Source organism: Xenopus laevis, chromosome 4L, assembly GCF_017654675.1.
Source record: "Xenopus laevis strain J_2021 chromosome 4L, Xenopus_laevis_v10.1, whole genome shotgun sequence".
Classification (NCBI taxonomy): Eukaryota; Metazoa; Chordata; class Amphibia; order Anura; family Pipidae; genus Xenopus; species Xenopus laevis.
In genome coordinates, this window is record NC_054377.1 from 153,197,554 (window position 1) to 153,213,119 (window position 15,566).

General features: G+C 40.8%; 2 protein-coding genes across 2 annotated transcripts in view; both read right to left on the reverse strand.

Annotated features, from left to right (window-relative positions):
* LOC121403137 (protein tyrosine phosphatase domain-containing protein 1-like) overlaps positions 1-14,468 on the reverse strand; it is a 37,478-nt gene extending 23,010 nt beyond the window's left edge. The window contains exon 1 of the mRNA XM_041590991.1: positions 14,336-14,468. The gene's annotated coding sequence lies outside the window, so the exon portion shown is untranslated. The remainder of the gene's footprint in view (positions 1-14,335) is intronic.
* On the reverse strand, positions 1,511-14,513 carry bod1.L (biorientation of chromosomes in cell division 1 L homeolog; the record flags this gene model as incomplete). The annotated part of the gene is given in 4 exon segments (NM_001093032.1): positions 1,511-2,989; positions 3,789-3,861; positions 5,110-5,189; positions 14,336-14,513. A coding segment is annotated over 1 exon segment (510 nt). The 3' UTR covers positions 1,511-2,430.
* Positions 14,514-15,566: the final 1,053 nt, after the last annotated feature.

Below are 15,566 nucleotides of genomic sequence, written 5' to 3' on the forward strand. Positions count from 1 at the left end.
AAATACACTCCCGAATGCAAAGGAAGTAGAGACAGTCACATGAGTACCAGGAAATACACTCCCCCATGCAAAGGAAGTAGAGACAGTCACACGAGTACCAGGAAATACACTCCCCCATGTAAAGGAAGAAGAGACAGTCACACGAGTACCAGGAAATACAATCTCCAGTGCAAAGGAATTAGAGACAGTCACACAAGTGCCTGGAAATACACTCCCCTATGCAAAGGAAGTAGATATTCATATGACTCGAGTACCAGGAAATACACTCCCCCGTGCAAAGGCATTAGAGACAGTCACACAAGTACCAGGAAATACACTCTCCTATGCAAAGGAAGTAAAGACAGTCATATGACTAGAGTACCAGGAAATACAATCTCCTTTGCAAAGGAAGAAGAGACAATCACATGAGTACCAGGAAATACAATATCCCATGCAAAGGAAGTAGTGACAGTCATATGAGTACCAGGAAATACACTCCACCATGCAAAGGTAGTCGAGACAGTCACACAAGTACCAGGAAATACACTCCCCAGTGCAAAGGTAGTAGAGACAGTCACGAGTACCAGGTAATAGCCCCCCTATACAAAGGAAGTAGAGAGTCACACGTGTACCAGGAAATATACCCCCCCATGCAAAGGAAGTAGAGACAGTCACACGAGTACCAGGAAATACACTCCCCTGTGCAAAGGAAGTAGAGACAGTCACGAGTACCAGGTGATAACCCCCCCCCCCTATGCAAAAGAAGTAGAGAGTCATACGTGTACAAGGAAATACCCCCCCCCCATGCAAAGGAAGTGGATACAGTCACACGTGTACCAGGAAATACACTCCCCCTTCAAAGGAAGTAGAGACAGTCACATGAGTACCAGGAAATACAATCCCCTGTGCAAAGGAAGTAGAGACAGTCACATGAGTACCAGGAAATACAATCCCCTGTGCAAAGGAAGTAGAGACAGTCACATGAGTACCAGGAAATACACTCCCCAGTGCAAAGGAATTGGAGACAGTCACGAGTACCAGGTAATACCCCGCCCCATGCAAAGGAAGTAGAGACAGTCACACGACTACCAGGAAATACACTCCCCCGTGCAAAGGAAGTAGAGAGTCACAGGAGTACCAGGTAATACCCCGCCCCATGCAAAGGAAGTAGAGACAGTCACACGACTACCAGGAAATACACTCCCCCGTGCAAAGGAAGTAGAGACAGTGGCATGGGAAATTATTCAAAATTTCTTTCCCAAGATTACACCATTATAATATTACACATTGTTTAGTAATATAAGTAAACACTTTTCATTCTGATGAGATTAACCCTTTATAGTTCCACCTTCCTGGAAGCAGCAACACAATATTCTCCAACTATCAGTTAGGCAGATCTATATATATCTAGTTAAAAGGTTAGACTTGATGGATGTGTGTCTTTTTTCAACTTACTATGATACTATGTTAATCAAAACACTCCCCCCCCTTCCCAAATAAAGAGTAAAGAGTCAAATAACACAGAATCTTGTGCTCATTCACAAAAACCAAAATATATTTATTTAGACAATCCATTGCAATTTCATACAATACATAGAAAATTATTTAATAGAAAAAAAAACAATCAAGAAAAAAAAACAAGCTCCTCCTTTAGGCAGTGCGTCATCGTGCGTTTGGCGTTAGGTAGTCGGTTAGCGTGCTGGCACGAGAACAATATTAACAAAGGCAAATTCATCTCTTCCAACAAAAGTCAGATTTCTCCCAAAAGTAAGGTCAAAAAGGTTAACAAAGTAACTAGAGGAAACATTTCCCCAGTGCACAGTAACCAATCAGCAGTTGGCTTTTAGCAGTCAGAATCAGGAAAGCAGCATCGGATTGGCTGCTATGGCTAGAGGCTTAGGCAATCACAATGAAGAAAAGGACATCTGATTGGCTGCTACAGTTACAGGGAGTGGGCAGCTAGATACCAATCTGATTGGTAGATATTGTTACAGGGTGTTGGCAGTTAGATTGATAAAAACTGTCACCTGAAGTGGATTTTCTGGATGGGGACAGAATTTGCCCATGTTACTACGTAACCCCGAAGAACCCCAACACTAATCATGGCACCACCTTTTAAAAGTAAACCGGTGTCTCAAAACTGATGCAGAAATGTAATGCGTCTATAATTAAACCCTACTTAGAAGTCAGACATGGAGGCTTTGTGATTCCCCTCCATGTTTCCAGTTTTGCTGCTGGCCCCACCCACTACGGCGGCAGCCATATATCTAGCTTATCGGCATTGTGGTGTGCGTTCGTTTACACAGCAGTATTTTCTGTAAGGTCTATCCCAATGATGAGCAACCTTTGCACTCCTGCTGCTGTGCAACTACAACTCCCAGAAAGCTGGAGACTAGGGGATGTCTGGGAGTAGCTCGAGTGCAGACGTTGACCCATTACAGAGGTAGACCTTTAAGAGACACTTTGAGATGGTTCTGGGGGCTCTTGCTCTTGTGGCTCTGGGGGACCCGGCGGCAGTGGGGGAGCCGAATCCTCCTTTGTCTGAGCAGTCAGATACTCATGTATTGCCTTTTCTATCTGGGGCCGGAATATGTGGTTGAGTTTTGGGTCGACCACCTGCGAGATGATCCTGTCCACCCCAGCTTCCAGCATCCCTGATTGGATGACACTTTGGCGCAGTCCATTTCTCAGCTGGTTTTTGTTCATGTCCGCGTTCCACTCTTGCTTGTCCAGGTGGGTCGACACAAAGTTGTCCACTTTCTGCCGCAGGTTCTGATAGGCCGGCTTTGTATCCACATCCGCCAAGCAGTCTCTTCGGAATCCATCGAACTGCCCCCGGCTCTTCAGCTGCTCAACGATCAGGGCAATGAGCTGAGAGTCACCAGGAGCAAGAGAAGCTGGATTGGAAACCCCTCCCACTGAGGAGGAGCCACCACTGGTGCCACTCCCACTCTCCGCCATATTCTTCTCTTGTTAAAGGAGACCTATCTGTGTGGCCCCTGGGTCAGCCCTATAAAGAACAAAGCAATGTTGCTTTAGGAACTCAATGGATGATAAGGTTATATGAAACATAACTTGCACAAAAGGGGATGCTGGGAAATGTAGTTTAAAAGCTAGAAGGCTGCAGGTTGCACATGCAGTATACAGAGTATATGTACACCTTAAAGGGAAACGGTCACCAGGAGAGTGTTTTCTTATACCTGAGAACAGTGTGTAATACAGAGTCATGCAGAATTACTCGTGCAAGGGTTAAAAGCTAGATATACAGAGACACATGGCAGGATCCAGTATCCCATTAACTCACAGAACTGCCTCTTTATTATATAAGAAAGCTTGGCTTGAGCAGAAGAAATAAAAGCACTACAGCACATAACACAGCAGGTGTAGCTCCTTCACTTGTATATAACACTGTATATAGCACTATTCTGCTGACTGTATCCCTTTATCATTGGATTTGGGTATGATGTAGGCAATGGGAGACAGTTTGCAGGTTATTTTAATGCTAGCGGCACTCCAATTCGGACCTATCTGGTTGGTACGGTTACATATCCTAGCAACCAGCCAGACGGGAAGATGAATAAGACAGGAGCTGAACAGAAAGATAAATATAATGAGCTTTCTGGTTGCCAGGCATCCCTTGCCTTAGCAACCAAGCAACATTTTTAAAAAAAAAAAGTGAAAAGTTTAAAGCCACTAAAAATCAACTGCAAACTGTGTAATATCACTGCATTGTACATCACACTAATCCTTCATGGTAAAAATAAATACTTCCCCTTTAATATGTGAACCTTGTAGCAAAGAACACAAACCTGTTCCCAGATGTAACAATGAAGGTTTGATCCGTCACCCAGCACCCGCTGCTGATACTCACTCCCTCTGTCCCTTAAAGAGAAGAAATGGGTGTAAGTACAACACAAGCGGAGAGTAACAATACTGCGTGTGTATATGGGGGATATAACAGACTGAATACAGCACAATGGATTTATATAAGGACTAATCCCTGGATACAGAAATGATGTAACAAAACACAGAAACGTCTCATTGAATTAAATGTGAATAAATACAATTACACAGTTTGTCTTTCAAGGGGAACTAAACACAGTAAAGACGACGTTAATGAAAGAAAATCCAATTCTAAGCAGTGTCCCAAAAATCCATTCATTCCTCCTTCTCACTGGCTTTATAGTTACGTGTAACATTCATTGCTACGGTCTGTCTGGGTACCTCTGTGCACTGCTGGTTCTGACTACACTTATCTCTAAAACAAACGTAACAGTTGTCAGCTCAGTAGTCAGGACTCCCACAATGCCTGGCATGTTACTCAAAGAAGCGCATGAGGCATTATGGGGCTTTCCAGATGAAAACATCCAGTTCAACTTTCAGTCTTGTGAAACCCAAAGTTCCGTCAAATTGCAGGTGTATGGCATAATAGCCCACCCTCAACATCACAATGCCACCCCTTAACGGCTCACCTACTGACATCACTGTGCCCCCAACACCATCACCCTGCCCCTATTGCCTGGCTTTTGCCACTTGCATACGTGGCAACCCTGTTACCCTTAGCAACCATACATTTATTGGGTAGTTCTACCTGCACTAGACTGGTAACCCTTGGCAACCATTCAGTTGTTGGGTATCATTACTCTTGGCAACTGCCTGCCCTTTGTTTTCCTTATTCTAAATGCACTGTACTAACAAAGACCAATTGCACAAGTTCATGATTTCAAAAGAGTCTGTGATGGTTCTCTGAAGCAGCTTCTGTCCCCAGTTCCATTTGCTGGACCCATTATCCACAATATACTATACATTTACTGGCCAAACTGTATTAAAGGGGCAGCAATCCCCCCCCCCCCCGGTGCAACATGAGAGTAACCAATAGGACTTGTGCTCATCCTATCTGTGGTTTGTGTTATTCTTGAACTAATTGTTGGTTCTTGTGAGGTTGATAATCTGATGTGTTCCTCAGCCATGAAAAATAGTACCAAATGATCCCAAAATCCTAATCAGCAGCACATATTTTACTGTATTAACTAAATGTGTGTGTGTCCTGTCAGATCAGAACCAGAAAACTCTTGAGAATATTTGCATTTAATTCAAAGCCACAAGCAAGAGGAGACGCACTTTGCTCACCTGGAAATTGGACGTTTGGCATGAATTGCAGGTTCCTTGGCTATTCCCAGGCTCAGAGGCGTTGGAGAGCTTGCTGCAATCTGGAAGAGAGTGGTGGGGAAAATGACTTGACAGAAGCAGCACCCACATTATGGGGGCAACGTGGCCAATTTACCATCTGAAACTTCCACTGTGAGGAACAAAAAAAAAATTCTTGGAAAAATGTTTTTTTATAGAATCGAGAGGAAGGTCTTCATGCACTCAGAGCATTCTCTTCATGAGCTGAAAATCACATTTTCTTTTATTTAAGGAAAAAAATGATCAAATGTCACTGCTGTAAACTGTGCCGCAACGCAGAGCCACTTTTAGATCTGCTGCGAAATACTGATGTTTAGGGAAAAAAAGCAAATCATAATTAATGGCTTCAGCTTTGTCTTTATCCTGGACTTCCCACCACCACCACCACCAGCCCCTTAGATTTGTGTGAGAGCACCAGGAGGAGAAGGTTCAGTGTGCGGCAACTAGAACTAGGGCTGGAAAGTCCAGTTACATAATCACCAATGGGTCGGCACACAGACAGAACCAGTTCAACATGCGACAGTAATTAATGCAATCTAATTCTCCCACCTCTGCCCGCCATTAAACCTTGTTAGACACAAAGAAATCAGATTTCTACCCAAATGATGTAACTATTTATGTGCCAGGTGAGATTAATGGACCACTTGTGCTAATAGGGCACAATCAAACCCCCTGAATTTGTGGCTAATAATATGGCTACGGAGAAACAGAAGACCACTGACCCAGGAATATGGCATTATATTGCTATAATCTGAGTTGAATGTGCTAGAGTTTTATACATAAAAAGTGACCCCTCCCTTATACTGTATATGGCAGGAGCTGCTACTACATTCTCACATCTCCCAATATTTCAAAGAGAAAGACATTTTACAACCCTTTTTGGTCAGTGAATTGGCACTGAAAACCTCACGTTCTTGCACCTATTACAGGGCCCCTGTGATGCTGCTGGGCTAATGGCATTTATGCCCAACCCTAAAGTCATATCTGAAGGGAGAACATAAAGTTATCAGCGACCAAAGGAAACGTCGATAAACAATAGACAATTCAGTGTTTGGACATCAATGTCAATAAAAAGCATAAAGATAAAAGATTTGGAAGGTGGAGGGAGAAACACCAGTTAACAGAATTTAGGGTTTGTATTTTCAATTCATCCAATGACATTTCAAAAATACAAAAGAGCATAAAAGCATGGTCGCTAGGACTGTGTACCAAGAAACCAGAGATCAGCACACATACACATATATATATATATATATATATACACATACACATATACATATATACATATATTTTTTTTTTTTTTTTTTAAATACATAAAGTTAAAGTTCAGATTTATGCCATTTTCCCCCATGACAAAAAAGTTAAACTTCCACTTTAAAAATAAGACAAGGAAAAGGCAATTGGCACAGAACCTTAAGCCCAAAGAAGTGAAAAAAAACTACACATTCTGAGTAATTCAATAGCACATTTTATGCACAGTGTTCCTGAATGGTGGGACTGAGGGTCAGTGTAAAATAGCAGTTGGTGGAAGGCCGACAGTTGCACCCAGTACCAAATGAGCACATGGAATGGACAACCCTGGGCATGTTCTAACTGTGATGAACCCCCTACTCTTAAAGTTCTTTTCCTCTAGTCTGAAGGGGAGGCCTCTGGTACGCGATTCTCTTTATGGGTAAAAAGGTCCCCTGCTATTTGTCTATAATGTCCTCTAATGTACTTGTAAAGTCTAATCATGTCCCCTCACAAGCGCCTTTTTTTCCCCAGAGAAAACAACCCCAACCTTGTCAGTCTCCCCTCATAATTTAACTCTTCCCTCCCTCTAACCAGTTTAGTTGCACTTAGTCTCTGCACTCTCTCCAGCTCATTTATATCCCTCTTAAGGACTGGAGTCCAAAACTGCCCCCATACTCCAGATGAGGCCTCACCAGGGACCTATAAAGAGACACAATTATGTTTCATCCCTTGAGTTAATGCCCTTTTTTATACAAGAACTTTATTTGCTTTAATAGCCACAGAATGACACTGCCCAGAATTAGACAACTTGTTATCTACAATATTCTTGGTGTATCTCACCTTGAAGACTGGAAACTTCAAAACGACTCGCTATTATTCCTTAGATTGCCATTATTGGTAAGTATTAAGAACCAGCTTCCCAGCTATCTAATAAGGAAGGATGTGCAGTGGCAGGTACATCACATTCTATTATATTAGCACATATCTACAAATCGCCAACATACTCTGCAATGCTGTGCAATAAAAGTGTGTATAGAATCTAGGGATGCACCAAATCCACTATTTTGGATTGGGCCAAACCCCTGAATCCTTCTCGAAAGATTCGGCCGAATACCGAACCGAATCCTATCCTGTAGGAATATATGAAATATATGAATATTAAAACACTTTTTACTTCCTTGTTTTGTGACAAAAAGTCACGCAATTTCCCTGCCGCCTCTAATTTGCATATGCAAAATAGGATTCTGATTCGGTTCAGCCGTCAGAAGGATTCGGAATCCTGGATTCGGTGCATCCCTATTAGAATCAGGCCAAGACTGGCAATCTGTGGGTTCTGGTAAATGGCAGAAGGGCTGCTGTAAGAGGCCACACATAATCACTATTTATTGGGCTCCTGGAGGCTGTTTGGGCCTCTGTGTATTTGAAATGCCAGGGCCTATTGTGGATCCCAGTAGAGACCTGTATAGAGTGAACACACAGAGTTTACAAATATAAGAGGTAAGGAGGGCCCTGGCCAAAAGAAGGCAAAGCTAAAAACCCTCATTTAACACAAGCACCTTTAAACAGAGTACTGAATCTTATCAGTGAAAACATTGCAAGAAAAGCACATTTTTCCTTTGTTTGTTGACAATGTACTAAAGCTCCATTGAATTGTCTCTCAGGTAAAGTTTCCCCCAGTGCTGTAATGAGATGTTACTGGGCCCCCAATATATCCAGAGATTGTCCTGTTTTACCAATATATGTTGTAATTGCTCATTAATTAGCCTCATGTAGCCAGGGCCCCATTTTCCCTCTCTGCCACCAAGCAACACTCGTCCCACCATCAAGTGAAACATTTGTCGCTTTTCAGATGGAGATTGTGACAGAAATCTGGACTAACTACAGCCTCGCCGTGGGGTTTCATACTTCTCACCAGCTCACAGTCATCATCATCATCATTTATTTATATAGCGCTGTCAAGAGCCAGCAAACTGTTTTACACAAACAAAAACCTTCAAAATGGGAAAAACAGAACATGAGACCATGAGAAAGCCCCTTCAGTCTGGCAAAAAAATGCCAGCAGCCATGTTAAAGGAAAACTATACCCCCCAACAATGTAGGTCTCTATAAAAAGAAATTGCATAAAACAACTCATATGTAAAACCCTGCTTCATGCTAATAAACCATTTTCATAATAATATACTTTTCTAGTAGTATGTGCCATTGGGTAATCATAAATAGAAAATTGCCATTTTAAAAAATAAGGGCCGCCCCCTGGGATCATACGATTCACTGTGCACACAAACAAATCAAACAAGCTTATACTTCTTAGGTCACATGAGCCAATTAACAGACAGAGTTGTGTCTTTTGCTTCCACACTTCTTCCTGTTACAGTTAGAGTTGTAGTATTTCTGGTCAGGTGATCTCTGAGGCAGCACAGATAGAGTCACGAAATGGTGATTCAAAGCAAGAGATGTAAAAGGGCAATATTTACTTAAATATATATTCCAGTTTGGTAAGACTCTTCAATATGCCACTTAATATGATATAAAGTATCTGTTGCTTAAGTATTCATTTTGGGGGTAAAGTTTTCCTTTAATGCAGAATAAACAGGAAATGCTTGCTATCCAATCAGCCGCTTGATTTGTTGCCCATGTGACTGATGGAGTCGGCTGCAGGGGAAAGTACAAGCTGTCCAATCAGCAAAAGGGATTTTTGACTTGACAGCAGGAAGAGCATGTGCCATCCAATCAGCAGCAGATCTTACTGGTCACATGACCTGCAGGCACAGTGTGGACTGAGGAGACACACACGAGGAAGTGGAGTTTGTGCTGATTGGGAGGAGCCATAGTGAGACAGTCTGCAGGGAGGTACCAATGTCTGCCTCTCATGAGCAACTCTACAGCCCAGTATTGAGAGGTGGAAGGAGGCTGCACAGGGGAAACACTTGTCTTTAGGCTGAGTGTGAGTGTGTGTGTGTGTAACAGTGTGAGTGTCTGAGAGACTGTGTAACATTTAAGAGACAGTCTCTCCCGGGCTTATGTACTAACCTAGACTTCTCAACTGATCCTGTGCTGTAACCCATAGCAACCAAAAAGATCTGTGCACTTTACATATGTGTGTGTGTGAGAATTGTGTGTAACTGTGTGTTGAGGTGGGGCACAGAGCAAGTGTTACTTTCACTGTAATTGTCTTTAGTGATGTGATTCTCCTGTGAGCTCCAGTAATACCCCTGTCTCCTGCTGTACCGCACACATTGTACCGCACACATTGTACCGCACACATTGTACCGCACACATTGTACCACTTGTACACACAGCACTCCCAGCACCTTCCTCACTCACACATTGTGTAACACAAGCAAATACAAAGCTGAGCAGCGCAAAGTGCCCTGCCCATAACTAGTAAATACCTGGGAAAGTGACAGATACAGTGTAAGTGTGTTACATTATTAGTGTGTTACATTATTAGTGTGTTACATTATTAGTGTGTTACATTATTAGTGTGTTACATTATTAGTGTGTTACCATTAAGTACAAGGAAACTTTCCCTGACCAGGAGTTAAAACACAAGAGCAGAGACTAAAGTTACTGTGGCTGCCATGGCAACAGATTAAAGGGAGGCTTCACCTTTAAATTAAATTTTAGTATGTTATAGAATGGCTAATTCTAAGCAACTTTTCAATTGCCTTCATTTTTATAGTTTTAGAATTATTTGCCTTCTTCTTTTGACTCTTTCTAGTTTTCACTGACCCCATCTAAAATACAAATACTCTGTAAGGCTACAAATGTATTGTTATTGTTACTTTTTATTACTCCTCTTTCTATTCAGGCCTCTCCTATTCATATTCCAGTCTCTTATTCAAATCAATGCATGGTTGCTAGGGTAATGTGGACCGTACAGACCAGATTGCTAGGGGAATTTGGACCCTAGCAACCAGATAGCTGAAACACCAAACTGGAGAGCTGCTAAATAAAAAGCTAAATAAGTCAAAAACCACAAATAATAAAAAATTTAAACCAATTGCAAATTGTCTCAGAATATCCCTCTCTACATCATACTAACAGTTAATTTAAAGGTGAACAACTCCTTTAACAGAAAGAGAAGCCAATTATATCTGCCCCAGCAGGTGGGGAGGGGAGTAGTCTCCAGACTCAGGCAAAACTCCAGCAGTAATTGGCAACCTGAGTGTCCCAGCATCACTTTGGCTCGCAAGGGGCTACTGGGAGTTGTATTTCAGTAACTGAAGAACAAAAAGCATAAAAGCAGTGCAACTCCCAGGAATCATTACACAGAGAACAAATGATAGCAGCTACAGTTGCACAGACACTCTATATGCCCTGAAGCCCTCACACCAAGTCCTTACCCTCACAGAACTCCCTGCAACAAGCCCCGATGCAACTCCCGGCCTGTCCCTCCTGTGCCGAGCACCTGCCAGTGTCCATCTGCCACACAGTTATCAGGTGCAGTTAATCCCAACAGGCGCTCACAGGAGTCAACAATATGATCACGTGAGCAGCTTATCGGGCAGAAACAAAAGGACACTTATTGGTGCCGCCCATTCTGCGCTGATCTCTGCTCATGACTCAGGGCTGCAAGGGTTAATGTGGGGATGGGAGCTGTAAATGAACACGCAGGCAGCAACGCTACAGCCTTAAATTGCTTTTGTCTTGATTTACTGCAAAAAGCTGATTGCTTTGAATCCAGCAACCACCAAACTGTCACATGCCTTCTTTAAAGGGGTTGTGGGGAGAGGGACATTCTGAGACAATTTTCAATTGGTTTTCATTTTTTTATTATTTGTGGTTTTTTGACTTATTTATCTTTTTATTCAGCAGCTCTCCAGTTTGCAATTTCAGCCATATAGTTGCTAGGGTCCAAATTCCCCTAGCAACCATACAACCATGCACTCAACTGAATAAGAGACTGGAGTATGAATAAGAGATGAGTAATAAAAAGTAGCAATAACAATACCCGTATAGCCTTAAAGAGTATTTGTTTTTTAGATGGGGTCAATGACCCCCATTTGAAAGCTGCAAAGAGTCAGAAGAAGAAAGGATTCGAAAACTACAGGAAATAAAAAATGGAGACCAAATGAAAAGTTTCTTAGAATTGGACATTCTAGAACATGCTAAAAGGTAACTGAAAGGTAAACCACCACTTTTTTGATTATTTTACTGTACAGAGGTTTTGTTCTGCCCTAAAAAGGCCCAATGGGAGAGCTGATCACACTCTGTAATGATATTTGGAACGTTTGGTGCATTTCCAGTCGTGCCCTGCTGCTTGTTTGTGTTGGCACCATGTTTATTAGCCAGTGATATTATAGATATTTAGATATTATAGTGAAATAGGATTGTGACCTCTGATCACTTGTCTTTGGGCTCATTTATAAACATTTGCCCATGGGCAGTAACCCACAGTAACCGATCAGGATTTTTTTCAGCCAGCTGCAGATGGAAAAATGAAAGCAAATCACTGATTGGTTGCTATGGGTTACTGCCCAGGTGCAAATTTGCCCAGTGTTCATAAATGAGCAGTAATAATAATTGGGGAGTTGCAGTGTAACGTATGACGATTTCAGGGTGATGCTTTGCACTGCTGGGGGTATTGATCTGTATTACACAGGAGCCATGAATATCCTGGAAATTACATTCTTGCAAATAGTATCCTTATATTTTACAATAGGGGGCACATTATTCTCAGTATACAAGTCAGGAATCTGCATAAATCCATACAGATGTGATCGATATGGAGCCTTTCAAATTTGTTGTTTAAGCACAAAATCATTTCTTCTGTGTCAGACTCTTCTCTGCTCGTTTCTAAGCAGAATAACATCAGCCGACTCCAATCTCCTGATTCCAATCGCTCCTACTGTCAGGCGGCTTGGTAGAAATGACCAGCAGATGGCGCTATTGTTTCCATTGCATAAACCTATCCCATGTAACATTACATATATATTATAACATTTATATAGAAAGTATCAATGTATTCTGTGCAATGGAATATATACGTGTGTATATGTGCAAGGCCTGCAGCACATAGTGAAACTACAAATCCCAGAATCCCCCTCCAGGGCGCCCAGCTACTGACTCCCTGCAAAATGGCACCAAGTGGCCGGGGCTCTCCTGTTCCTCTGAGATTGAGCCCATATTTCCTATATAAATTAGCTTTTACTGTATTACAGATAGTTGTAATCTAAGCAACTTGCAATTGATCCTACTTTTTTATTTTTACATCATTGGGTTTGATTCTGGTTTTCCCCCACACACACCAGGTTGGGAGGGGCAAAACACAGACTGTTGCTGCACTGGTGTAAACAATAGAAGCCCTGAGGAATTCTCTAGGATTAACGACCCCTTTGGGAGTCCTGCCCTGTCACACCATGATAAGGTGGACTTGGAAACTGCAACTAGAAATAAACTAGAAATATATTTATATATAGTGATCATATCCCTCTTATATATTTATATATAGTGATCATATCCCCCTTATATATTTATATATAGTGATCATATCCCCTTTATATATAGTGATCATATCCCCTTGTATATTTATATATAGTGATCATATCCCCTTATATATTTATATATAGTGATCATATCCCTCATATATTTATATATAGTGATCATATCCCCTTATATATTTATATATAGTGATCATATCCCTCATATATTTATATATAGTGATCATATCCCCTTATATATTTATGTATAGTGATCATATCCCCCATATATATATATATTTATATATAGTGATCATATCCCCCTTATATATTTATATATATAGTGACCATATCCCCCTTATATATTTATATATAGTGATCATATCCCCTTATATATTTATATATAGTGATCATATCCCCTTATATATTTATATATAGTGATCATATCCCTCATATATTTATATATAGTGATCATATCCCCTTATATATTTATATATAGTGATCATATCCCCTTATATATTTATATATAGTGATCATATCCCCTTATATATTTATATATAGTGATCATATCCCCTTATATATTTATATATAGTGATCATATCCCTCATATATTTATATATAGTGATCATATCCCCTTATATATTTATATATAGTGATCATATCCCCCATATATATATATATTTATATATAGTGATCATATCCCCCTTATATATTTATATATATATATATATATATATATATATAGTGACCATATCCCCCTTATATATTTATATATAGTGATCATATCCCCTTATATATTTATATATAGTGATCATATCCCCTTATATATTTATATATATATAGTGATTATATCCCCCTTATATATTTATATATAGTGATCAGATCCCCCTTATATATTTATATATAGTGATCATATCCCACTTATATATTTATATATAGTGATCATATCCCTCATATATTTATATATAGTGATCATATCCTCTTATATATTTATATATAGTGATCATATCCCTCTTATATATTTATATATAGTGATCATATCCTCTTATATATTTATATATAGTGATCATATCCCCTTATATATTTATATATAGTGATCATATCCCCTTATATATTTATATATAGTGATCATATCCCTCTTATATATTTATATATAGTGATCATATCCCTTATATATTTATATATAGTGATCATATCCCCTTATATATTTATATATAGTGATCATATCCCCTTATATATTTATATATAGTGATCATATCCCCCTTATATATTTATATATATAGTGATTATATCCCCCTTATATATTTATATATAGTGATCATATCCCCTTATATATTTATATATAGTGATCATATCCCCCTTATAGATTTATATATTTTTTTTTTTATTAGTATATGATCAAACTCTAGTACCAAGAAGAATGACAATTCTGTTGGATCCCAGTGTCCCCTTGTTAATCACAATTTTCCCACATACCCACAGACTGTAGGTAGCACAGAAGAGAATCATCTTACCTGTCACCAGCAGTAGCAGTAGCGCACACAACCATGGACACGATCACCAGAGGAGAAGCAACAGGTTAAATTCCTTGTCATGCGGACAATTCAAATAGGAGGTTTAGTTGCCGTTGTAACTGCCCCTATTTATAAGGCCTGGGAGACTGAGACTAGACCTCAGGGCAAAGATGGAAACCTGGAGGGAAAGCACAAGGGTCAGGAAAAAGTTTGAGGGTTCAGCTGTCCATTGCACTTAAAGGGCAAGTTAATATAATTATAGCTGCAAAGTTTGCACTGGGCATTGCATTGTTTATTTGGAGGGAGATTCATGTGCAGAGGCAGAAAAAGGGCAAAGCTAAAAAGATGTAAATCAGGGGAGCCCAGTGTGTCGCTCTCGGCACCATAAATTGGAAATCTTTGTACTGAGTGTGTATTAATACCTGCAGCATTCCCAGTCCTTGCACCCTCTGGGTCCAGTAACAAATACATTGTATTCTCTGTGCAGTGTGACAGACAGACAGACAGGTGTCAGATAAGAGATTAGCTGCAGTCCCGGCTCTATTCCCTTTCCCTGAAATAACCCATTCCACTAACCATTAAGCCTATTTGTGGGGATTATTCCACAAACACCTTTAAATACTCAGGGAAGTGAGATTTTAGGGGGCAGGAGGGAAGAGCAATGACGGGCAGCTCTACAGATAGAATCCGACCAGTGGATATTGGGGATCAGGCTCCTGGCAAAGAGGGTTCAGCAGAGTAAGTGGCAAATGAATGAAGGGAAATACAATTAGAGGCAAAACCTGGGGTCAAACTGGAAATGGCATTAGCACTGCTAGACATCATTGGCTTGCGCTGGCCGTAGAGCTGCCATGGGGAACACACACATAAGCTGTAGCGCAGTATTATTCTGTGTCCATCTGTCCCGATCCCTGAGCTTTTAAACTGACGTGAGGAATCAGATTAGACAAACGGTGCTGCCATGTGGCTCAGAGACCCTTGTCTCAGGTTTAACACCATTAGTGCTTTAAGGTGGCCATAGAGGCAATGATCCGCTCGTTTGGCGACATCGGCAAACGAGCGGGTCTTTCCCCAATATGCCACTAACGGGCATGGCTATATCGGGGGTAATCTGAACGTTCGGCACCTATGGACGAACAAACAGATTATGATGAGGGCACAATGGGCTCCGCCGGGACAAATCAAACCTGTCTGATCGACTGATCTCCGCCGGACGAAATATGTCGAGACT